This window comes from Manis pentadactyla, chromosome X (assembly GCF_030020395.1).
Source record: "Manis pentadactyla isolate mManPen7 chromosome X, mManPen7.hap1, whole genome shotgun sequence".
Lineage (NCBI taxonomy): Eukaryota > Metazoa > Chordata > Mammalia > Pholidota > Manidae > Manis > Manis pentadactyla.
In genome coordinates this window covers 109,900,976-109,926,272 of record NC_080038.1, presented here as the reverse complement: position 1 = coordinate 109,926,272, position 25,297 = coordinate 109,900,976, and the positions used below count along the sequence as shown (strand labels likewise).

The 25,297-nt window shown below is 36.5% G+C and overlaps 1 protein-coding gene across 1 annotated transcript in view; it reads right to left on the bottom strand.

The window, feature by feature from the left end:
- Positions 1–25,297, bottom strand: part of HTR2C (5-hydroxytryptamine receptor 2C) — a 443,326-nt gene that overhangs the window by 37,790 nt on the left and 380,239 nt on the right. Inside the window, exon 5 of the mRNA XM_036917246.2 lies at positions 20–220. Within this exon, the coding sequence (XP_036773141.2) occupies positions 20–220 (201 nt within the window). The remainder of the gene's footprint in view (positions 1–19; positions 221–25,297) is intronic.

Genomic DNA, 25,297 nt, shown 5'->3' with positions numbered 1-25,297 from the left:
GGCTAAGAAAGTCAATTACCTATAGAAATTGCCCAAACTATAGCAATCTTCATGATGGCCTTAGTCCGCGAATTGAAACGGCTATGCTCAATAGGATTACGTATTGCTACATACCGATCCAGCGATATAGCGCAGAGGTGCATGATGGACGCTGTAGAAAATAAAACATCCAAAGAAATCCAGACGGGGCACAAATATCTAGGTAGTGGCCAGACATAATCTGAAAGAGAACAGAGAAAAGACAAGAATATATTACCCAAGCTATACTGTCTGTAGTTTAAAATTTTAATCTATTTATTTTTTTGTCATAATCTTTTTTAAAGAGTGAAATTTGAGAAACATTATTTTCTATAGTAATGATAATAATGACAATGGTGATGATAATATGCCTTCAGTGTTATACACATTGTTTTTTACTGAGGTAAACTTCATGTAACATAAAACAAATCACCTTAAGGTGTCCAATTCAGTGGCACTTAATATGTTCATAATATTATACAACCATCACCTCTTTATAGTTTCAGAACATTTCCTTATTCAAAAGGAAATCACTACCCATTAAGGAGTAACTCCCTGTTCTCCTGTCCACCAACCCTTGGCAATCTCTAATCTTTTTTTTGTCTCTATGGATTTAGCTAACCTGGATATTTCATATAAATGGAATCATACAATAGGTGACCTTTTGTGGTTGGCTTCTTTCCCTAGCATAGTTTTTGAGATTCATCCATTTTATAGCATGTATCAGTACTTCATTCCTTTTTTTGGCAGATGATCTTATCAGTTGAGATTTTTTTGATGCTCTTGTAAAGAGAACTTTTTTCTTTATGGATTGTTCATTGCTAGTTTATAGAACTATAAGTGATCTTCATGTGTCAATCTTGTATCCTACAACTTTGAGAAATTTATATATTAGATCATTTTGTGTATGTGTGTGCATGGGTTCCTAAGGATTTTCCATAGATAAGATCATCTGCAAATAGAGAAAATTTTATTTTTTCTTTTCCAATTTTTCTGTGCTGTTTCTTTATTTCTTAATTATTCTCCATGGATACATTTCCATTACAATGTTGAATCAAAATTGTAAAATCAGGTATCCTTTTTCCTGATCTTAAAGGGAAATCTTTCATTCTTTCATTATTGAGTAGGATGTTAGCTATGCATTTTTCATAAATGCTTTTTATCATGTTGAGGATGTTTCCTTCTATTCCTAGTTTATTGAGTGTTTTTATCATGAAAGAGTGATGGATTTTGCCAAGTGCTTTTTCTGAATCAACTGAGATGATCACTTGGTTTTCTTACCATCATTCAATTAATGTGATGCATTGCAATGATTGATTTTTGTATGTTGAACCATCCTTGCATTCTGGGGTAAATCCCACTTGGTCATGGTGTATAATATGATTCTCAACTTAGTCTGCTGGTATTTTGTTGAGGATTTTTGCATCTATATTCATGAGTGATATAGGTCTATACTTGTCTTTTGTGTGATGTCATTATCTGGCTTTGGCACCTGGATAATGCTGGTCTCATAGAATGAGTTACAAAGTGACTCCTCATCTTCTATTTTGTAGGAGTTTGAGAAGAATTGGTGTTAATTTTTTTAAAAATATTTGACAAAATTTGCCAGTGAAGCCATCTGGTATTGGAGTTTTCTTTGTCTTGTTGTAAGTCTCATCAGATTCTGTATTTTTTCTTGAGTCACTTTTGGTAGTTTGTGTATTTCTAGGATTTTTTTCCATTTCATCTAGTTTATCTGATTTCTTACAGCAGAATTGTTCATTATATATATTTTTAATCCTTTTAATTTCTCTAAGTTCAGTAATAATGCCTCCCTTTCATTTATAATTTTAATAATTTCTGTTTCCTCTCTTTTTTCTTAATCACTCTGTCTGAAAGTTTATCAATTTTGTTGACTTTTTTAAGAACCAACTTTTGGTCTTTTTAATTGTTTTTTCAAGAAATTCTCTTTTTTATCTCCATTTTAATTTTATCATTTCCTTTCTTTTGCTATTTGGGTTATTTTTTCCTCTTTCCTAGTTCCTTTAGATCTAAAATTGAGTTACTGATTTTGGATCTTCTTTTTAAATGTAGACATTTACAGCTCTAAATTTCTCTCTGAGCACTAATTTGTGGCATCACATAATTATTGGTATGTTAGGTCTTCATTTTACTCTTCACTGAATATTTTCTAATTTCATCTGTAATTTTTGTCCATTAGTTGTTTAATAGTGAATGTGGTACTTAATTCCCACATATTTGTGAATTTGTCAGTTTTCTTCTGTTCTTGATTTCTAGTTTCATTCCATTATAGAAAACACACCTTGAATGATGATAATATTTTTAAATTTTTTATGCTTGTTTTGAGACCTGATATATGGTCTGTCTCAGAGACCATTCCATGTGTACTTGAACAAATGCCTTTTCTGCTGTTGCTGGATGAGGTGTTCTTTATATGCCTGTTAGGGTTAGTTGCTTTATAGTATTGACCAAGTCCCCTATTTTCTTTTTTGTTGTTTTCCAGATTTCTTTTTTTGACATATTTTAAAATTGAAGTATAGTTTTTACACAATATTATATTGGTTTCAAATGTACAGCATAGTGATTCAACAGTTATCTACATTATTAAATGCTCACACCAAGCAGTGTCGTAACTGTCAACCTAGAATGATGTGACAGAACTATTGACTATATTCTCTATGCTCTACTTTCATCATCATGATTAATTTATACATGATTGAGATTTTGTATCTCTTTATCCCCTTCACCTATTTTACCTTCCCACATCAGCACCTCCCCCATGGTAACCACCAGTCATTTCTCAGTGTCTATGAATTTATTGATGTTTTGTTTTGTTTTAAGATTCCACATATTTGTGAAATCATATGGAATTTGTCTTTCTCTGCCTGGCTTATTTCACTTAGAATAATACCCTCCAGGTCCAGCCATGTTGTCCCCCATGGCAGGATTTTTCTTTTTCATGACTGAATAATATTCCATTGTGCATATGTATCATGTCTTCTTAACCATTCAGCTATTGATAGAAACTTCGGTTGCCTCCATATTTGGCTATTATAAATAATGTGGCAATAAACAGGGATGTACGTATCTTTTTAAATCAGGGATTTTGTTTTTGGTTGGTAAATTTCTAGAAGTGGAATTACTGGATTGAATGGCATTTCTATTTTTAGTTTTTTGAGGAATCTCTGTACTGCTGTCCACAGTGGTTACACCAATTTACATTCCCACAGTGTAGTAGGGTTCCCTTTTCTCTACATGCTCACCAACATTTATCATTACTTTTCTTCTGAATAGTAACCATTGTGGCTAGTGTGAGGTGATATCTCATTATGGTTTTGATTTGCATTTCCCTGATTATTAGTAAAGTAGAGCATCTTTTCATGTGCCTGTTGGCCATCTGTTTGTCTTCTTTGGAAATATGTCTGTTCAGGTCTTCTGTCCATTTTTTGATTGGATTATTTGTTTTTTTGGCATTCAGTCATATGTGTTCTTTGTATATTTTGGATGTTAACCTTTTATCAGATATATAATTTATGAATATATTCTTCCATACTGTATGTTGCCTTTTGTTTTGTTGATGGCTTCCTTTGCTGTACAGAAGCTTTTTTGTTTGATGTAGTCCCACGTGTTTAATTTTGTTTCCCTTGCCTGGGGAGATGTTTCCAGAAAAAATAACTCATACTTATGTTCAAGAGATTTTTGTCTATGTTTTCTTCTAAGAGTTTTATGGTTTCATGTCTTATATTTAGGTCTTTAATCCACTTAGTTTACTTTTGTGTATAGAGTTAGACAGTGATCCAGTTGCATTCTCTTGAATGTAACTGTCCAGTTTTCCCAATACCATTTATTGAGGAGACTGTCTTTTCCCCATTGCATATTCTTTTTTTCCTTTGTTATACATTAATGGATCATATATACATGGATTTATTTCTAGGCTCTTTATTCTGTTCCATTGATCTATGGGTTTGTTCTTGTGCCAGTGCAATGCTGCTTTGATTACTGTAGTTTTGTAGTGTAGCTTGAAATCAGGGAGTATGATACCCATAGATTTTTTTCTTCTTTCTTAAGATTGCTTTGGTTATTGAGGGCCTTTTGTAGTTCCATATACATCTTAATATTATTTGCTCTGATTCATTGAAAAATGCCATTGGTATTTTGATAGAGATTACATAGTATCTGTTAATTGCTTTGGGAAAGATGGCCATTTTGATTATGTTAATTCTTCCTATCCATGAGCATGAAATAGATTTGCATTTATTTGTGTCTTCTTCAATTTCTTTAATCAGTGTCATAGTTTTCAGAGTACAGGTGTTTTACCCTCTTGGTTAGGTTTAGTCCTAGATTTATTTTTGATGCAGTTGTAAGTGGAGTTGTTTTCTTGATTTCTCTTTCTGCTTGTTTGTTATTAGTATATAGGAAAGGAACAGATTTCTGTATACTGATTTTGTATCCTGCACAAATCCTCTATTTTCTTTATGATCCATTGTCTAGTTCTATTCATTATTGAAAATGGGGTGTTGATGTCTCCAAGTATTATTTTAGATTTGTTTTTTTCTCCATTTCTGTCACTGTTGCTTCCTGTATTTTTTGGTCTGTATTTTATATTTTGGTCTGTATTATATATTTATGATTGTTATAGCTGCTTGATGATTTGACACTTTTATCAATATACAATGTCCTTTGTTTCATAACAATTTTTGTCTTAAATTCTATTTTGTCTGATACCAGTATAGGAATCTAGCTCTTTTTTATTACTATTTGTCTGGAATAACTTTTCCATCTTTTCACTTCTAGCCTATTTGTGACTTTGGATCTAAAGTGAGTCTTTTATTGATAGTACATAGAGGAGGAAGGGTTTTTAAAAAAATCCATTCTTATATCATGTATTTTAAACCATTCTCCCAATCTCTGCCTTTTAATGGAGAATTTAATCTAGTCACATTTAAAATAATCACAGTTAAGAAAGGATTTGAATTTGTTTTCTATATGATACATGCCATCTTCCTTATCAATTCCTCTGTTACTGCCTTCATTTATGATTAATTGATCTTTATATGGTACCTTTTGGTTTTCTTCTTGTTTCTTTTGCTGTATATTATTTTAAGGTTTTCCTTAACTTTGAATTAAAATTGTCACCTCAACATTATAACAATGAAGCTTGAATTAATACCAACTTGGTTTAAATAGTATACAAAATTTTTGCTTTTTTATATCTCCTCTATTTGTTATTGTCACAAGTTATATCTTTAGCTATTGTTTGCCTGTTAACATAGATTTATGACTGCTGTTTTATGTGTTTGCCTTTTATATAAGTATAGGAAACTAAAAGAGGACCAACAAACAATAATACAATTATACTAGATTTATATTAACCATTGTATGTATCTTTATTTCTCCATAAACCTTTGAGTTCCTGTCTAATATCCTTTCATTTTATCCAGATGGACTCCCTTTAGCATTTCTTATGGGGCAGGACTACTAGTGATGAGCCATCTCAATTTTTGTTTACCAAGGTATTTTATTTAATGTAAATATATTTGATATATGTTCCAGATATTCATGTTAATTGGGCACATTTATATATTATAACATGCTGCTATTGTAGTGACAATTTGCACCTCTATCACATTATATAATTATCATGTTTTTCGTAGTTGGAATAATTAAGTCCTAGTGCCTTTGAAAGTTTGATGATTATAACAATATTTCTGTCTATATTCACTATATTTTGCATTACATCTTCATTTCTCCATTTTTTTCAAGGATAGTTTTGCCACATATATTATTTTTGTTTGACAGATTTTGTTGTTCTTGATAAAGCACTTTAAATATGTCATCTCATTGCCTTCTAGCCTTTGTGGTTTCTAAAGAGAAATTCCTTGTAAATCTTGTTAAAGATCCCTTCTAATTTTGACTATGTGTCTTGGTGTGGATCTCTTGGAGCAATTTATACTTGCAGTTCATTGAAATTCTGAAGTGTATCTTTAGATGTGTAGATTCATGTATTTCTTCAACATTGGGAGAACTTATTTCTTCAAATACTCTTTCTTCCCTTTCTCTACTTTCCTTCTGGAGCTCCCATAATGTGTACATTAGCAAACTTGATAGTATTATCTCATGTGTCTCTCAGGTGCTATCATTTTTCTTTATTCTTTTCTCTTCCTGCTACTCAGACTTGATAATCTCAATTGATCTATCTTCAGGTTCCCTGATTCTTCCGTCTGCTCTCTTCTGCTGTTGAGTTGATCTAGTGAATTTTTCTTTTCAGTTATTGTACTTTTCAAGGCCCAAAATTCCTATTTGATTTCTTTTCATAATTTCTCTCCCTTTAGCAATATTCTCTATTTTTTTAGATATTCTAGTTTCCTTTAGTTCTTTTTCTATGGTTTCCTTTGGGTCCTTCAACATATTTGAGAGAATTGATTTAAAGCCTTTGTCTAGTTTAGTCTGATGCCTGGATTTTCTCAGTAACATTTTTTATTATTTTTTTCCTGTGAATGGGCCGTTGTGACTCCTGAAGGAAGGGGGTTCCCCACACGGGGCATGTTCTCTATATATCTGATGAGACCAAAGGAAAAGAAGGGTGAGAAGTTGGGGGAGAGGTTTTGTTGTTGCTCACAGCTCAGCCTCTCAGTGCACTCCCACATCCTCCCTCCATAACCACAGCATGTTCTCCCTAAACCCCAGCTTCTTGGCTCTCTCCCCAAGCTCTGTCCCTCTGGCTGTGGCTCACACTCCACTTCCCCCTGCCCCTCCCTCTGGGAAGAACTCCATGGGCAGGTCCCTGATGACTGGTGGGTGCCTGACCAATTATGTACCAAGAATGGAGGGGAGGAGAGAATGACTGCCACACTCCACTCCTTACCCTGGATCAGACTGGTGGCTCTGCTGTAGTAAACATCCCATTGATATGCAAACAGGCCCTTATATGCATATCACTGTCAGGGCCAGGCAAGAAATTGTGGTTGAAAACTTTCATTTGCCCAACAGTCATACTTTCTAGTTTCTTTGTATCCTCTTTGAGGAAACTTGAATATTTTGAATGCTATAATGTGGCAAACTGGAGATCAGATTTCCCCCACTTTTACTGTTTCTTGTGGGTCAATTTTTTTTTGCCTGTTTAATGACTTTTCTAAACTACTTTTGTAAAGTCTGTTTTCTTTGTGTGATCACTGACATCAGTGTTCTCTTAGTTTAGTGGTCATCTAGTATTTTGACAGAGATTCCTTAAACACCTGTAGGAAAAGAAAGAAAAAATACTCTTATTCTTTGTAGATTGGCTCTTTGGGGACCCTCCTTCAATGATTAGTGAGGTTGTTTGTAGCTTTGTATTAACCTTCAACTTAGTCTTGCATAGAACCTCAGAGGCTGAAGGTCAGCTCAAGTGCAGGTGAAAGAACAGTGTTTTTTCAGGTTTTTATAAGCATGCATCAAGCCCTAGGCATGATCATCTCCATAGATACTGAGAAAAGCATTTGAACAAATTCAACATCCATTCATGAGAAAAACTCTCAACAAAACGGGTATAGAGGGCAAGTACCTCAATATAATAAAGACCACATATGACAAACCCACAGCCAACATTATACTTAACAGCGAGAGGCTGAAAGCATTCCCCTAACATCAAGAACAAGACAAGGATGCCCACTCTCCCCGCTTTTATTCAACATAGTACTAGAGGTCCTAGCCAGGGCAATCAGACAACACAAAGAAATAAAAGGCATCCAGATTGGTAAGGAAGAAGTCAAATTGTCACTGCAGATGACATATTGTACATAACAAACCCTAAAGAATCCACTCCAAAACTAATACAATTAATATCTGAGTTCAGCAAACTTACAGGATACAAAATTAATACACAGAAATCTGTTGCTTTCCTATATACTGAGAATGAACTAGCAGAAAGAGAAATCAGGAAAACAATTCCATTCACAACTGCATCAAAAAGATTGAAATACCTAAGAATAAACCTAAGGAAGTGAAAGACCTATACCCTGAAAACTACAAGATACTCAAGAGAAATTAAAGAGCACACTAATAAATGGAGATTCATCCCATGCTCTTGGGAAGAAAGAATTAATATTGTCAAAATGGGCATCCTGCCTAAAGCAATCTACAGATTCAATGCAATCCCTATCAAAATATCAGCAGCATTCTTCAATGAACTGGAACAAATAGTTCTAAGAGTCATATAGAACCTTAGAGTTCCCAGCTTGCTGGGCTGAATGTGTCAGGATGATTTTGTCCACCTGTTAAACCCTTGTCCTTTAAAATCTTTAAAGCACCTGCTTTTCTTTTGTCCCAGGGCATCCGGCTGTGGAACCTGTTCATAGTCTTAGTGTCAGATTTTGCTTTTCTGTTCCTCTAATATCCAGTACACCATGCAGTGTGTGCCTGTGCTCCCAGTGCAGATTCCTAGGGCTGGTTATTTAGCAGTCCTGTGCTTCTGCTCCCTCACCACTCTGATTTTTTTCCTCCTGCCGGTGAGCTGGGGTGGGGGGAGTGCTCGGGTCCTGCTGGGTCATGGCTTTGTATGTTACCATTTTTGTAAGATGTTGAGTTCTTGCAGATGTAGATATCACCTGGACGATGTACTATATCTTCTTGTCACTCTTTTAGGAATAGTTGTATTTGCTGTTTTTTCAAAGTATATATAGTTTTCAATATATATTTCAAAAGGTGGCAGGAGATTTCTGCCACCCTACTCATGCCGCCATCTTGAGAATCTCTGGGTGTTCTTCTTGATTTATTTCATTTGCAGAAATTACTTTCTCAGGTATGTACCAATGCACAAATATCACCTGACTGCCATTATGTGGAGAATTATGTTGCTATAACTGGTAGAATATAAGATCCATTGGTTCAGTAATTATTGTCTGTCTTATTTTTTTACTATTTTATTCATAATGCTTAAATCAATGCATTACACAAAGTAGGCACTCAATAAATATTTGTTAAATGTATAAAAGAATACCCCATGGGTGGGGAGGGAGGGATAAGGGAATTAAGGGGCTTTATAATTGGCACACATGGTGTGTGTGGGGGTCATGGGGAAGTCAGTGCAGCACAGAGAAGACAAGTAGTGACTCTGTGGCATCTTACACTGATGGACAGTGACTGTAGTGGGGTGTGTGTGGGGACTCAATAATATGGATAAATGTAGTAACTACAATGTTGCTCATGTGAAATCTTCATAAAATCAAATATCAATACTTGAATATAAAAATTACTTAATTAATTAATTAAAGAATATCCCCATCCAACAGATCATAACCTCACCCTACACCCAACTTCACCATATGTCAATGTGTATTCTTATTAGTGCACCTATCTGCCCTGAAAAGTCACTATCCTATGTAGTAGGTTCTTAGCAGTTACATGTTTACTATAAATGTAATAGTAAAAATGGCAATAGTTATTCTGCAGTGTCTATCATGAAACAAGTGTAATGTTAGATACTTCAGTTTTTATTCTATTCTTCACAACAAAAAATTCTGCAATGTTGGTTTTTTTGTCCTACAGTGAGAAATATTTGTCTCAGAAAGTTTTATACCTGTTCAAGTCCACAGTGTGAATAAAAAAGTCTTGGTAGAAACCTGACCCTTTTTTAGTGGACACTAAAGTACCTCCTGTCACCATACACCGTTTCTTATTGGATAATGTCTACATCTGCTTTTACAGTAGAAGACAATGTGCCTTGTACAAGTTTTCTCAAGAGTCTACTTCCAAACCCAAGATAGCACAATCTAAAGACAAATTCAATGAATATGCACCTAATATAAAAACTATGTCAATTATAACCAGATCAAAATGAATTATATCATTAATTTTTAGATTAATTTCATAATCAAGAATAATTTCTTATAAATAATGTTATTTAATAACTCTAATAATAATAAACCCCACCTTGCAGATCATATCTCCACTGCAGACCAAGGAATAACTGTCCATATTCCAATAGAATTAAAAGATATGGGAAGGTGGAGACAACTGTGAAGCAATCCCAAAGCTAAAATGGAAAGAAGTTATAACTGATCTCTTTAAGCTAATGTATATGAAAAGATGAACCGTAAGAAAGTTTAAAGGTTTCTGAAATTCATTTCATAAAACAATATATTGTCAATTAAAACCTATAAAATACTGAAAAAATCAAACTAGAGACAAATAGCATTTACTGATATAGATTTAAAGTTACAGACAAAACACTAACAAATAGAATTCCACAAAGTATAAAAGGAATAATAAATCATGGAAAAACAAAACATTTAGGAATGCAAAGGTTATTCAAAATCATAAAAATCTGCTAATTTTATGCCTTATATTAACATTTATAAAAAATTTTTATGATCTTTTATAGATATTTTAGAATAATTTGATAAAATATAGAAGCCATTCCTAATTAAAACAATTATATTGGAATAAAAGTAATCTCCCTACATTTGATAATTTATAAAAAAACCAATAACAAATATTATAAACAGCAATGTAATAAGTCTATCAATTATATTGAATTCAGAAATTGGACAGGACAGAAGTTTATAGACAAAGAAAGGTAGATGCTCTTGAAATAAATGGAGAATTTCACAAATAAGTAGAATTTATATAAACAACCGAATGAAGAGTTTAGAGCTGAAAAATAATTGCAATATCTGGAAGAAAAACAAATCACTGGATAGTCTCAATAGAAGAATTGAGATGACAGATGAAGAATCATTAATACTGAATGTACAATAGAAATTATCCAAACTGAATGAGAGAAAAAATTGAAAATAAATGAACATAGTAGTGGCCAGTGGGATAACATGTATATGTTTAACTTCTGTGTCATTGGAATTTGAGGAGAGGAGAAAGATTGGTACCAAAAAAATCTGAAGAAATGATTATCTAAAATACCCCATATTTGATGAAAAATAAATTTGCAAACTTAAGTTCTGCAAAACTCAAATAGTTAAACTCAATGAAAATCATTTCGGACATATCAGAATCTGATGAAAACAAAAGATAAAGAAAAAAATCTTGAAGCAGCTGAGAAAAATGACTCTTTATGTATAGGGGAGCAATGATTTGAACAACTTCAGATTTTTCATCAGAAATCATGAAGGCCAGAAGGCAGAGTAATCACAACCCAGAATTGTATATACAGTGAAAATATCTTTAAAAAATGAATGTGAATGGTGTGGGGGATCACAGGAAGAACAGTGTATCACAGAGAAGAGACATAGTGGATCTATGGCAACTTGCCACACTGATGGACAGTGACTGCATTGGGGTATGGGTGGGGACTTGATAATATGGGTAAACGTAGTAACCACATTGTTTTTTCATGTGAAACCTTCATAAGAGTGTATATGAATCATACCTTAGTAAAAAAAATGAATGTGAAATAAAGAAATTTTCATATGAAGGGAAACTAAGGAAGTGATTGCTAGGAGGCTTGCTCTAAAAAATGCTACAGGGTGTTCTTCCGGAAGGTAGTTTACTAGATGAAAACTTGTACATTTCAGGAATGAATGAAGGACAACATAAATGGTAAATAATTTGGGTAAATATAATAGATTATTTTTCTTATCTTAAGTCTTAACGAGCCCTGCTCTTGATACTTCCTATCACCTTGTCTTTGACAAGAGTTCCCTGGCTATGACTGGATACTGTGTGTGACATCAGTTATATCTCCTAAATGCTTTTGGGAACATGCCACCACTTTCTTCCTTGGAATCACACTCACCCCCTTATAACTTGATTCTTTCTTGATATTAGATTGTGTTTCCACCCACTTAAACTTGATTTAGGATTACTGGATCTTCTCTAGGCTACTTCTCCCAAATCTCTTGCTTGTAAACATCAGAAGCTTCTGATGTTTAGATATTTAAAAAGAATTTACTGTTTCACCTTGACCCTCAGATTCAAAATTCTGGGCTAATTTTCAGGCTATAACCTTTGTTTCTTTCTCCAAGGAGGAATGGGATTCTCTCTTCCTCTAGTTACTCTGTCTCTGTTCACCCTAAATAAACATGCCCAACTACTTAATTTCCCTACTTTGGTATAGTACTAAGAGTAGGCAGTACATTCCTGGAGGCATTACATGTATAGCTAGTGGAGTTGCTGACAACTTTGCAGGTCCTTCAGTGGGCTAATATGGCTCAATATTTTCCTACTGGCCCTGAGCTTACAGATCCACTCACATAAACACTGTTCTTATGAGCCAAGGTTACAGTACTCAGTGCCCTATCCTCTACTAAATATATTTGTCATATTGCTTTTCTAGTGATGTAGCTCAGCATTATATTTCCTTGATACGCAGGTTTTATGGTTCTTAAGTGAGGCAGAGTGGTGTTTCTGGTATATGTCCCAATGAAGTGGGCAGGGAGATGTGACATCTTACATATGCAACCAGCCAGCTGACTTTTAGTATAAAATACAGATTTCCTGGCAGCACTATGCAGGATGTTCAACCTCCCTGCCCATGTGAAGGTTAACTGCTGCACCATGAAGTTTAAGTTTCTGTTGAAGGATTTGCTGTTGATTGATATTTCTTGTGTGAACAATTTCATGAGGGCCTCTTCCTAACTGGTCTGTTCCAGATGACCTGGGTGTGATTACTAGTAGCCTAATTGATCTAGAAGCCTGGTAACTGATAACATTGAGTCTCAAGATGATGCCTCTTAACTAATAACCACCTCTTAAGCCCCATATCTCTAACAATATAATTTTCCATCAACTTAAATAAAGAGAGAAAATCTTCCTGACCCGGGTGCCAAGAAAGATTATGGGTTAGAAAGACTCTTCAATTTCACTCCCAATTTAGTCAACCTTTACTAAATAATATAGGATTCTAAATAATATAAACAGAGACTCTTACACTAGAGTAGATGAAATTCTATTGCATGAATACCCTAGATGGGCTGGATATACTTTTTTGCCCAAGCTATCCCAACTGAAATGAACTAACTTATAGCAAGTTATTTGCCAAAAACACAGGTCTGCAGGCATCATCCTAAGACTCAGTGCTCTGTGGCTATGAAATCTGACCACCACATTCTGAAATAAAGAAATTTAGCTAGGGACAGAGTCTGTCAGCCTCGTTCTTTAACATGAGCAAGTGTTACATTATGTACTTGGCCATCTCAAACCTCTCAGCTCTGAGAACTTTCCTACTTGTGAAACTTTGTGAACCTGCAGTTCCATCACCTGAAAATGATGTATAACATCTTTTCAAAAAACACCCTGGATTTGGTCCCCTGAGATAGTCCCACAACTCATTTACCCTGGAGCTTTCTATATGGTCTGCAATTGAATTAGTTCCTTTCAAACTGACCTCAAGGCTCTCACTACGAGCTTGTAGTAAAGTTTTCCATTTCTCTGTTGATATTTTCTTTAGCGAATGGAAGACTCAACAATTGTATGCATCTTGGATGGTGGGAAAGGGAGAAGGACAAAGGAAATCATGAATAATTTTCCTACTGCTCTCTGCCTAACCAAGTATATGTTAACGAGGACTTCTGCTATTTATACTATGTGGCTCTACCCTCTCAGTAGTGGGGGAAAAGAAAGATGCAGGCAAGGAAATAAGATATAATTGTGGCTTTAACTTTATGCCTCTAGGTTTCTGGTTCTTGTTTTGGTTTCACTTTATTACATTTAGCATACTGCTAATCTGGTACTTTATTTTCAAAAGAAAAAAAAAGTCTATTTGACTATATCATTGATGTAAGGTAATTTCTAAGTTAATAGGAGAAAATTGTATTTTTTTAAGTATATCTAGTGTTCATAACTTTATCAAGTCTTGATGATACTAGTAGGATTAAAATTTTCTAACTGTCCTGGGTACTTGAGGGATAAGTAACATGACCATTCTCTCATTCTAATGTTCACTAAAGACCAAAGTAAATTTTGAATAATGACTTTTTACAGTAATCCTTTAAATCTCCAATAACAATTCATAAATACTAAAATGCACATTTTGTTAGAGATTAGTATTCTAAATAATGAATAACTTGTCCCTGGCCAAGTAGTTTATTATTAGAAATTTTTCAATGTTTCTAACTTCTTTGGTTGCTATTGATCAATTTACCATGGAATTTGATGGAATATGTTATTTTTTACATTTTAAGTTAAAGCTATAGAACATAACCTACAAAATCAATTTACTTTTATCTTAAATTTATATATTAATATTTGCCAAATGATGTATTCAGGTCTAAATAGTTACTGATACTAGTGTCAACATTTCTTAAGGTGTCAAGTAGCAATCATGATTTTCGACCACTCGTGGTAGCACTAGGTCGAAGAAACATCATGGCCAGCCTTAGATCACTTTAGTAACTGCTATTTGTGAACTTGTAACCTGTTCTCACATCTGCTTTTTCTAGTTAAGTGACTCTCTTGATTACTTGGAATAATCACCCAAGTCTTGGCAATACATCTCCAAGTGAACGCCAGGTATTTGACCTTGAATGTCTGTATGATTTCCTTTCTTTTATATCATAGGTTGAAACCAATACTTATTCAGTGCTTTTCATAGGCCCAGTTTTCAAACTTCCCCATATCCTAAGTTGTAATCATGCTTTTATGCTTTTTATTTATTCTCTATTCAAACAGTTCACTCTGTAGAATAATGAAAACAGATTAAAAGTGACTATGAAATTTAAATAACAGAAACTCTTTCTAAAGCTTCTAAAGGGACCAGAAAACAATATCGATACACAATTTCATAGATAAAAAATTACATATATATAAATTATGTACATGTATACATAAATTATATCTACATATCATACATATTGATCTGTAAGGTGTTTTTTTCTTGTGATGTCTTTGGTGTGGTATCTGGATAATACCAGTGTATATATATTTATCATTTGTATATAATTTATATATAAATATAAATAATATATAATATCTGATTATTATATATTATATATCATTATATATGATATATCAAAACAAATTATATATTATAAAATTTATCTATATATAATACATAATTTATATATTATATTATATATTTATGCATACTATTTACACATAAAATAGATATTTATATATATGAATACTGGTATTATCCTGATGTTTGTGTGTATATATATATATATATATCTGAGATATATATTTATATATGATTTATGAAGTTGTGGTTTACAATTAAATGATTGCTATTTAAAAGTATTTCCCTAAAACTTTCACAGATTTGTTTTAAAAAAATCCCAAACCACTGACAATGTGTTTTAGGAGTCACCTGTTGAAGTAACTACTATATTATTTAATAGAAATGTCCTTTTCAGAGTAATACATTACACAGATTGAATAGTATTGCAGAAAAATATTGGCATGGGTTTTAGGAGAATTGGTGTGTTTTATTAATTTGTGGATTTATTCTCTTCCTTATTCCAAAATAAGTTGAAGGTGTTTTATCCATGTGGCATTGATTTATGTATTTAATAAATGTTCAGTTTTTAATACACTAGGCAGAGGGAGATAATGATTCAGAAGGCAAACATTTTATTTGTTTTCATGATTTTATAGTATAGTGAGGAGTACTACATGATAAAATAAATATATACATTGGACAAAAGAAAAGCACACATGGAGTAGAAGGTCATTTTTTTTCACATGCAGCAATTAAGAGAGAAAGAAAGCCACAAGAAAAACAAAACAAAGCCAAAAAAGCAAACAAGCAAGATATTGGGATTTTGAAACTGCATTTTAGACCAGAGAATGGCAAACATTTTCTGTAAAGGGCCAAATAGTTTATATTTCAGTCTTCGTGACTACTCAGCTCTACTACTGTATGGTGAAAGTAGCCACAGACAAAAAGTATAGGTGAGGCTGTATTCCAGTAAAACCTTACATATCAAAACAGGTCACCTGAAGAATTTGGCATGTGGGCTATAATTAGCTGACCCATGATCTCAATGGCTAGGAAGGGTGATTGAGATGTCAGTGAGGATTGATGGAGATGATTCAGTATTATCTTCACTGGTGTTTCTTGGAGTTATCAGGGATAGACCTAATTCTGTTCATGTTAGGGTGGGGTAGGGAATAGAAAAAATAACCTAGGCATATACAAAGTTTTCTGCTTTAGCTGCAGAAGATAAACATATTAGTAGGGATAGTCATTAGATTTCTTAAGGACTACTCTTCCAAAGAGAAAGTTTAAACAGCATTTCACCTAAGCTACTAAGAAAATTTCATGGTGAATTTGAAAATTTGAAGTTTAATTTCACTAGGTATTGAAACCCTCTATGTTCAATAGGAATCAAAGGTCTCTAATTCAAATAAACACAAAAAAATCATATGCTTGTGTCCTTCATTTTACACAAAGCTCTTGATCAGGTCGAGAAGTTCCCCTCTATTCCTATTTTGTTGTTTTTATCACAAAAGGGGGTTGGATTTTACCAAATGCTTTTTGTGTGTGTTTATTGAGGTAATCAGGTACGGATTTTTTCCCCTTTATGTTATTAATAGGTGATACTATGTTGATTGATTTTCATATGTGAACCAACTTTATGTTCCTGGTATAATAACCATCTTCTTAGTGTTCAATCCTTTTTATATATTGCTGGATTCAGTTTGCTAGTATTTTTTGAGGATATTTGCATCTATATCCATAGGGATATTGATCTGTAGGTTTTTTTTTTCCTTGTGATATCTTTGTCTAATTTTGGTATCAGGATAATACCGGTCTCATAAAAAGAGTTGGAGAGTTCCCCTCTCCTTTATTTTTTAGAAGAAAAAATTGGACAAAAGAATTTTTGAAGGATTGGTGTTAACTTTCAGAGAACCACAAGTTAAATAATAATTCTCTGGAAATGAGGCTATGAAAGAGTTCTAACCCCGTTCTGTTCCCTCTGTTAGTTATTAGGCTGCTGGTTTGCACCATGCTTGTGGGCCTTTGGTTTTTCAGGCTACCCTGGAGCTGGAGAGGAAATGCGAATGGGGCAAATTCAAATGCCACAAAGATTGCTGTGTTTACCAAGATTGTTTCGCATATACTTTCATTCTACAGTATCCAACATTTTCTCTGTTGTCAATTTTTTATTTCCTGTTCTGCCACTTTCAGCCAAAGTGCACCTCTCTCCTTGCTATAACCTTGTGATATCTTTGTCTAATATGTCTAAATATGTTAGTGCATATCTTCTCATCCTCCAGCTTCCCTTGTCCTATCAATAAGTTAGACTCCATGGCTGGGAGTGAGTCAAAATTTCCTTTTATCACTTTTCCATCCTAACTGAGGAAATAGAATTTAGGTTGAATTGAAGTACTGTTTCTAATTCTAGTCTCCTCATTTTAGGTTTATAAGCATTCAAAAATTTTAGCATTCTTTCATTGCTCCTTATTCATTTCTGATAGGGTCGGTCACTGGTCGGTCACAGGAGTACTGGGCCAGGGGAGGTCTCCTCAGTTCCTGGTACATAACTGGGCAGGCATCCACCACTCACCAGAGACCTGCCCACAGAATTCCCTCCAGTGCTAGGGGAAGGGAAGTATGCATGGCTGGGGAGAGCAGAGAGTGAGGAGAGACTGAGATCTACTGCTATGAGAATAAACCCCCTTTTAAACCTGCAACTTCTTGTTCTTGCTTTAATTCAGCCTCATCGAATTCATAGGGAACTTAGCCCAGGCAGGGAACCCTCTCCTCCTGGAGCAACATTATTGGCATAGTCAGCAGGATTCGTTGAGACCAAAGGGCTGTACTCATGGGAGGGATGCTTCAGGGAGCTGCCCATGTGGACGGTGGGGAGATGCCCAGGGATTCCCAGGTGGGGATGTGGACTGGCGTGGCTTGCCTCCTAGAGGACTAGGCCATTCTGGGGATGAGTAGGGACTCCTGAGGCAGTGGAGTTGGCCCTCCACAAAATAGGGGACTTGTTAGAGGAACTGGGTGTACCCAAGAGGCAGCAGGAGCTGTGGGCTGCATCTTTCTCACAACACTGGAAAAGGTTATAGCAAGGAGAGAGGTGCCCTTTGGCTGAAAGTGGCAGAACAGGAAATAAGTTGTGAGATGGTATAAGGAAGGAAATAAAGCTATTAAAACTGAAATCGTGCTGCTGAGTGATGTACTAGTAGTATGGGAAGGGGAAGCAGGAGAATGCAGGCTGCAAGATGCCGTGGGGGGAGGTGAAAGAAGTAGTGGTGCCTTCAGCTCCAGAAATGGTAGAAGAGACACCAGAGGAGGAGGAGCCAGGGGAGGAAGAGCCAGGGAGAGGTGAGAGGGTAGTGCCAAGGGTGGGGCTGTTGCCAGAGCCATTGCTGGAAGGACCAGCCCCTCTACTATTAAAAACCTTCCCCAACCCCTGGTTGTAGTTAAGAAAGGTGCAGCGGAGGAGGGGCGGAAGATGGCGGCGTGAGTAGAGCAGCGGAAATCTCCTCCCAAAACAACATATCTATGAAAATATAACAAAGACAACCCTTCCTAGAATAAAGACCAGAGGACACGGGACAATATCCAGACCACATCCACACCTGAGAGAACCCAGCGCCTCACGAAGGGGGTAAGATACAAGCCCCGGCTCCGCGGGAGCCGAGCGCCCCTCCCCCCAGCTCCCGGCGGGAGAAAAGCAGGCAGAGCGGGAGGGAGACGGAGCCCAGGACTGCCGAACACCCAGCCCCAGCCATCCGGGCCAGAGTGCAGGGCGCTTGATACTAAGAAAACAGGGCAGCAAGAACAGTGAGCAGGCACTGGAGGCTGGGCGACAGAGGACATAAGAAAAGCGCGAGACCATTTTTTTTTGCTTTTTTGCTGTTTTGTTTTGGCGAGCGCTTTTTGGAAGTCTTAAAGGGATAGGGACCCCAATACTAGGGAAACAGGACAGAAAGACCGGTGAGCAGGGGCCTAAGGCTGGCACCGGAGAATAAAGAAAAACGAATGACCACATTTTTTTTTTTTTTTTTAATTAAAAACTTTTTTTTTTTTTAATTAAAAAATTTTTTTTTCTTTTTTTTTTGGTGGGCGTTGTTTTGTTTTGGCGGGTGCTTTTTGGAAGTCTTAAAGGGGCAGGGCGGGTCACTTAATTCAGAGGTAGGGAATCCGGGATCTCTGGGCACCCTAACCCCTGGGCTGCAGGGAGCAGGGAGGCCCCTTACGGAGATAAATAGCCTCCCAGCAGCTCCTGCTCCAACGCAACTCCACCACTTTGGAGTAGCGGCCCGAGCTAGGCCACGCCCACAGCAACAGCGGAGATTAACTCCATAGCAGCCGGGCAGGAAGCAGAAACCCTGTCTGCGTGCAGCTGCACAGCACAAGCCACTAGAGGTCGCTGTTCTCCCAGGAGAAGAGGGCCACAAACCAACAAGAAAGGAAGTCCTTCCAGCTGTCACTCGTCCCAGTTCTGCAGACTATTCCTATCACCATGAAAAGGCAAAGCTACAGGCAGACAAAGATCACAGAGACAACACCAGAGAAGGAGACAGACCTAACCAGTCTCCCTGAAAAAGAATTCAAAATAAGAATCATAAACATGCTGACAGAGATGCAGAGAAATACGCAAGAGAAATGGGATGAAGTCCGGAAGGAGATCACAGATGCCAGAAAGGAGATCGCAGAAATGAAGCAAACTCTGGAAGGGTTTATAAGCAGAATGGATAGGATGCAAGAGGCCATTGATGAAATTGAAACCAGAGAACAGGAACGCATAGAAGCTGACATAGAGAGAGACAAAAGGATCTCCAGGAATGAAACAATATTAAGAGAACTGTGTGACCAATCTAAAAGGAGCAATATCCGTATTATAGGGGTCCCAGAAGAAGAAGAGAGAGGAAAAGAGATGGAAAGTATCTTAGAAGAAATAATTGCTGAAAACTTCCCCACACTGGGGGAGGAAGTAATCGAACAGACCACGGAAATACACAGAACCCCCAACAGAAAGGATCCAAGAAGGGCAACACCAAGACACATAATAATTAAAATGGCAAAGATCAAGGACAAGGAAAGAGTGTTAAAGGCAGCTAGAGAGAAAAAGGTAACCTATAAAGGGAAACCCATCAGGCTAACATCAGATTTCTCAACAGAAAACCTACAGGCCAGAAGAGAATGGCATGATATATTTAATACAATGAAACAGAAGGGCCTTGAACCAAGGATACTGTATCCAGCACGACTATCATTCAAATATGATGGTGGGATTAAACAATTCCCAGACAAACAAAAGCTGAGGGAATTTGCTTTCCACAAACCACCTCTACAGAACATCTTACAGGGACTGCTCTAGATGGGAGCACTCCTAGAAAGAGCACAGCACAAAACACCCAACATATGAAGAATCGAGGAGGAGGAACAAGAAGGGAGAGAAGAAAAGAATCTCCAGACAGTGTATATAACAGCTCAATAAGCGAGCTAAGTTAGGCAGTAAGATACTAAAGAGGCTAACCTTGAACCTTTGGTAACCACGAATTTAAAGCCTGCAATGGCAATAAGTACATATCTTTCAATAGTCACCCTAAATGTTAATGGGTTGAATGCACCAATCAAAAGACACAGAGTAACAGAATGGATAAAAAAGCAAGACCCATCTATATGCTGCTTACAAGAAACTCACCTCAAACCCAAAGACATGTACAGACTAAAAGTCAAGGGATGGAAAAACATATTTCAAGCAAACAACAGTGAGAAGAAAGCAGGGGTTGCAGTACTAATATCAGACAAAATAGACTTCAAAACAAAGAAAGTAACAAGAGATAAAGAAGGACACTACATAATGATAAAGGGCTCAGTCAAACAAGAGGATATAACCATTCTAAATATATATGCACCCAACACAGGAGCACCAGCATATGTGAAACAAATACTAACAGAACTAAAGGGGGATATAGACTGCAATGCATTCATTCTAGGAGACTTCAACACACCACTCACACCAAAGGATAGATCCACTGGGCAGAAAATAAGTAAGGACACGGAAGCACTGAACAACACAGTAGAGCAGATGGACCTAATAGACATCTATAGAACTCTACATCCAAAAGCAGCGGGATATACATTCTTCTCAAGTGCACATGGAACATTCTCCAGAATAGACCACATACTAGGCCACAAAAAGAGCCTCAGAAAATTCCAAAAGATTGAAATCCTACCAACCAACTTTTCAGACCACAAAGGCATTAAACTAGAAATAAACTGTACAAAGAAAGCAAAGAGGCTCACAAACACATGGAGGCTTAACAACACGCTCCTAAATAATCAATGGATCAATGACCAAATCAAAATGGAGATCCAACAATATATGGAAACAAATAACAACAACACTAAGCCCCAACTTCTGTGGGACACAGCAAAAGCAGTCTTAAGAGGAAAGTATATAGCAATCCAAGCATATTTAAAAAAGGAAGAGCAATCCCAAATGAATGGTCTAATGTCACAATTATCGAAATTGGAAAAAGAAGAACAGATGAGGCCTAAGGTCAGCAGAAGGAGGGACATAATAAAGATCAGAGAAGAAATAAATAAAATTGAGAAGAATAAAACAATAGCAAAAATCAATGAAACCAAGGGATGTTTCTTCGAGAAAATAAACAAAATAGATAAGCCTCTAGCCAGACTTATTAAGAAGAAAAGAGAGTCAACACAAATCAACAGTATCAGAAACGAGAAAGGAAAAATCACGACGGACCCCACGGAAATTCAAAGAATTATTGGAGAATACTATGAAAACCTATATGCTAACAAGCTGGGAAACCTAGGAGAAATGGACAACTTCCTAGAAAAATATAACCTTCCAAGATTGACCCAGGAAGAAACAGAGAATCTAAACAGACCAATTACCAGCAATGAAATTGAAGCGGTAATTAAAAAACTACCAAAGAACAAAACCCCCGGGTCAGATGGATTTACCTCGGAATTTTATCAGACATACAGGGAAGACATAATACCCATTCTCCTTAAAGTTTTCCAAAAAATAGAGGAGGAGGGGATACTCCCAAACTCATTCTATGAAGCTAACATCACCCTAATACCAAAACCAGGCAAAGACCCCACCAAAAAAGAAAACTACAGACCAATATCCCTGATGAACGTAGATGCAAAAATACTCAACAAAATATTAGCAAACCGAATTCAAAAATACATCAAAAGGATCATACACCATGACCAAGTGGGATTCATCCCAGGGTTGCAAGGATGGTACAACATTCGAAAGTCCATCAACATCATCCACCACATCAACAAAAAGAAAGACAAAAACCACAAGATCATCTCCATAGATGCTGAAAAAGCATTTGACAAAGTTCAACATCCATTCATGTTAAAAACTGTCAGCAAAATGGGAATAGAGGGCAAGTACCTCAACATAATAAAGGCCATCTATCATAAACCCACAGCCAACATTATATTGAACAGCGAGAAGCTGAAAGCATTTCCTCTGAGATCGGGAACTAGACAGGGATGCCCACTCTCTCCACTGTTATTTAACATAGTACTGGAGGTCCTAGCCACGGCAATCAGACAAAATAAAGAAATACAAGGAATCCCGATTGGTAAAGAAGAAGTTAAACTGTCACTATTTGCAGATGACATGATACTGTACATAAAAAACCCTAAAGACTCCACCCCAAAACTACTAGAACTGATATCGGAATACAGCAAAGTTGCAGGATACAAAATCAACACACAGAAATCTGTGGCTTTCCTATATACTAACAATGAACCAACAGAAAGAGAAATCAGGAAAACAACTCCATTCACAATTGCATCAAAAAAAATAAAATACCTAGGAATAAACCTAACCAAAGAAGTGAAAGACTTATACTCTGAAAACTACAAGTCACTCTTAAGAGAAATTAAAGGGGACACTAACAGATGGAAACTCATCCCATGCTCGTGGCTAGGAAGAATTAATATCGTTAAAATGGCCGTCCTGCCCAAAGCAATATACAGATTTGATGCAATCCCTATGAAACTACCAGCAACATTCTTCAATGAACTGGAACAAATAATTCAAAAATTCATATGGAAACACCAAAGACCCCGAATAGCCAAAGCAATCCTGAGAAAGAAGAATAAAGTAGGGGGGATCTCACTCCACAACTTCAAGCTCTACTATAAAGCCATAGTTATCAAGACAATTTGGTACTGGCACAAGAGCAGAGCCACAGACCAATGGAACAGACTAGAGAATCCAGACATTAACCCAGACATATATGGTCAATTAATATTTGATAAAGGAGCCATGGACATACAATGGCGAAATGACAGTCTCTTCAACAGGTGGTGCTGGCAAAACTGGACAGCTACATGTAGGAGAATGAAACTGGACCATTGTCTAACCCCACAATGTAAACTCCAAATGTATCAAAGACCTGAATGTAAGCCATGAAACCATTAAACTCTTGGAAGAAAACATAGGCAAAAACCTCTTAGACATAAACATGAGTGACCTCTTCTTGAACATATCTCCCCGGGCAAGGAAAACAACAGCAAAAATGAGTAAGTGGGACTATATTAAGCTGAAAAGCTTCTGTACAGCAAAAGACACCATCAATAGAACAAGAAGGATCCCTACAGTATGGGAGAATATATTTGAAAATGACACATCCGATAAAGGCTTGACGTCCAGAATATATAAGGAGCTCACATGCCTCAACAAACAAAAAACAAATAACCCAATTAAAAAATGGGCAGAGGAACTGAACAGACAGTTCTCCAAAAAAGAAATACAGATGGCCAACAGACACATGAAAAGATGCTCCACATCGCTAATTATCAGAGAAATGCAAATTAAAACTACAATGAGGTATCACCTCACACCAGTAAGGATGGCTGCCATCCAAAAGACAAACAACAACAAATGTTGGCGAGGCTGTGGAGAAAGGGGAACCCTCCTACACTGCTGGTGGGAATGTAAGTTAGTTCAACCATTGTGGAAAGCAGTATGGAGGTACATCAAAATGCTCAAAACAGACTTACCATTTGACCCAGGAATTCCACTCCTAGGAATTTACCCTAAGAACGCAGCAATCAAGTTTGAGAAAGACAGATGCACCCCTATGTTTATTGCAGCACTATTTACATAGCCAAGAATTGGAAGCAACCTAAATGTCCATCAATAGATGAATGGATAAAGAAGATGTGGTACATATACACAATGGAATACTACTCAGCCATAAAAAAGGGCAAATCCAATCATTTGCAGCAACATGGATGGAGCTGGAGGGTATTATGCTCAGTGAAACAAGCCAAGCGGAGAAAGAGAAATACCAAATGATTTCACTTATCTGTGGAATATAAGAACAAAGGAAAAACTGAAGGAACAAAACAGCAGCAGAATCACAGAACTCAAGAATGGACTAACAGGTACCAAAGGGAAAGGGACTGAGGAGGATGGGTGGGTAGGGAGGGATAAGGGGGGGAGAAGTAGGGGGGTGTTAATATTAACATGCATGGGGGGGTAGGAGAAAAGGGAGGGCTGTACAACACAGAGAAGGCAAGTAGTGATTCTACAACATTTTGCTATGCTGATGGACAGTGACTGTAAGGGGGTTTATAGGGGAGACCTGGTATAGGGGAGAGCCTAGTAAACATAATATTCGTCATGTAAGTGTAGATTAGTGATACCAAAAACAAAGCAAAAAAAAAAAAAGGGCAGTTCCTGTGTGGTAACCTCCAACGAGTTCTACACAAGGGTATAAAGGGCATATAAAAGTGTAGGCAAAGGGTCTGTTTGTGTTTATACAGAGGATCAAAGCCTAATTGGGCTACCCCGAAAATGAACTAAGATACGATATGAAAAAGAACTTCCAACATCTGCACCCTCTGGAAGACTCATGCCAGAAGATGATCATCAAAAAACCCCAACAAAGATCCACGCACTGCTACAGCTGTAGATGCACTCATCCCACCAGTTCCTGGACCTGCCATGGGAATGAGGAAGGAGATATCTAAGCTGGCCTGTGCATACAGTAAAACAACAAAATTGGACTGGATCTATACTGTTGGAACTCAACCAAGAATTAGGAGAAGTGCAAATTGTAGCGCTCCAAAGTCTTACAACTACAGACTATTTACTGTTAAAAGAACATATGGGATGTGAACAGTCCCCAGGAATGGGTTGTTTTAATTTGTCTGATTTCTCTCAGACTGTTCAAGTTCAGTTGGACAATATCCACCATATCATAGATAAGTTTTCACAAATGCCTAAGGTGCCTAACTGGTTTTCTTGGTTTCACTGGAGATGGCTGGTAATTACAGATATGCTTTGGTTATGTAACTATACTCCTATTATGTTAATGTGTGTGTGCAATTTAAGTAGTAGCTTAAAACCTATATAGGCTGAAGTTACTCTACAAGAAG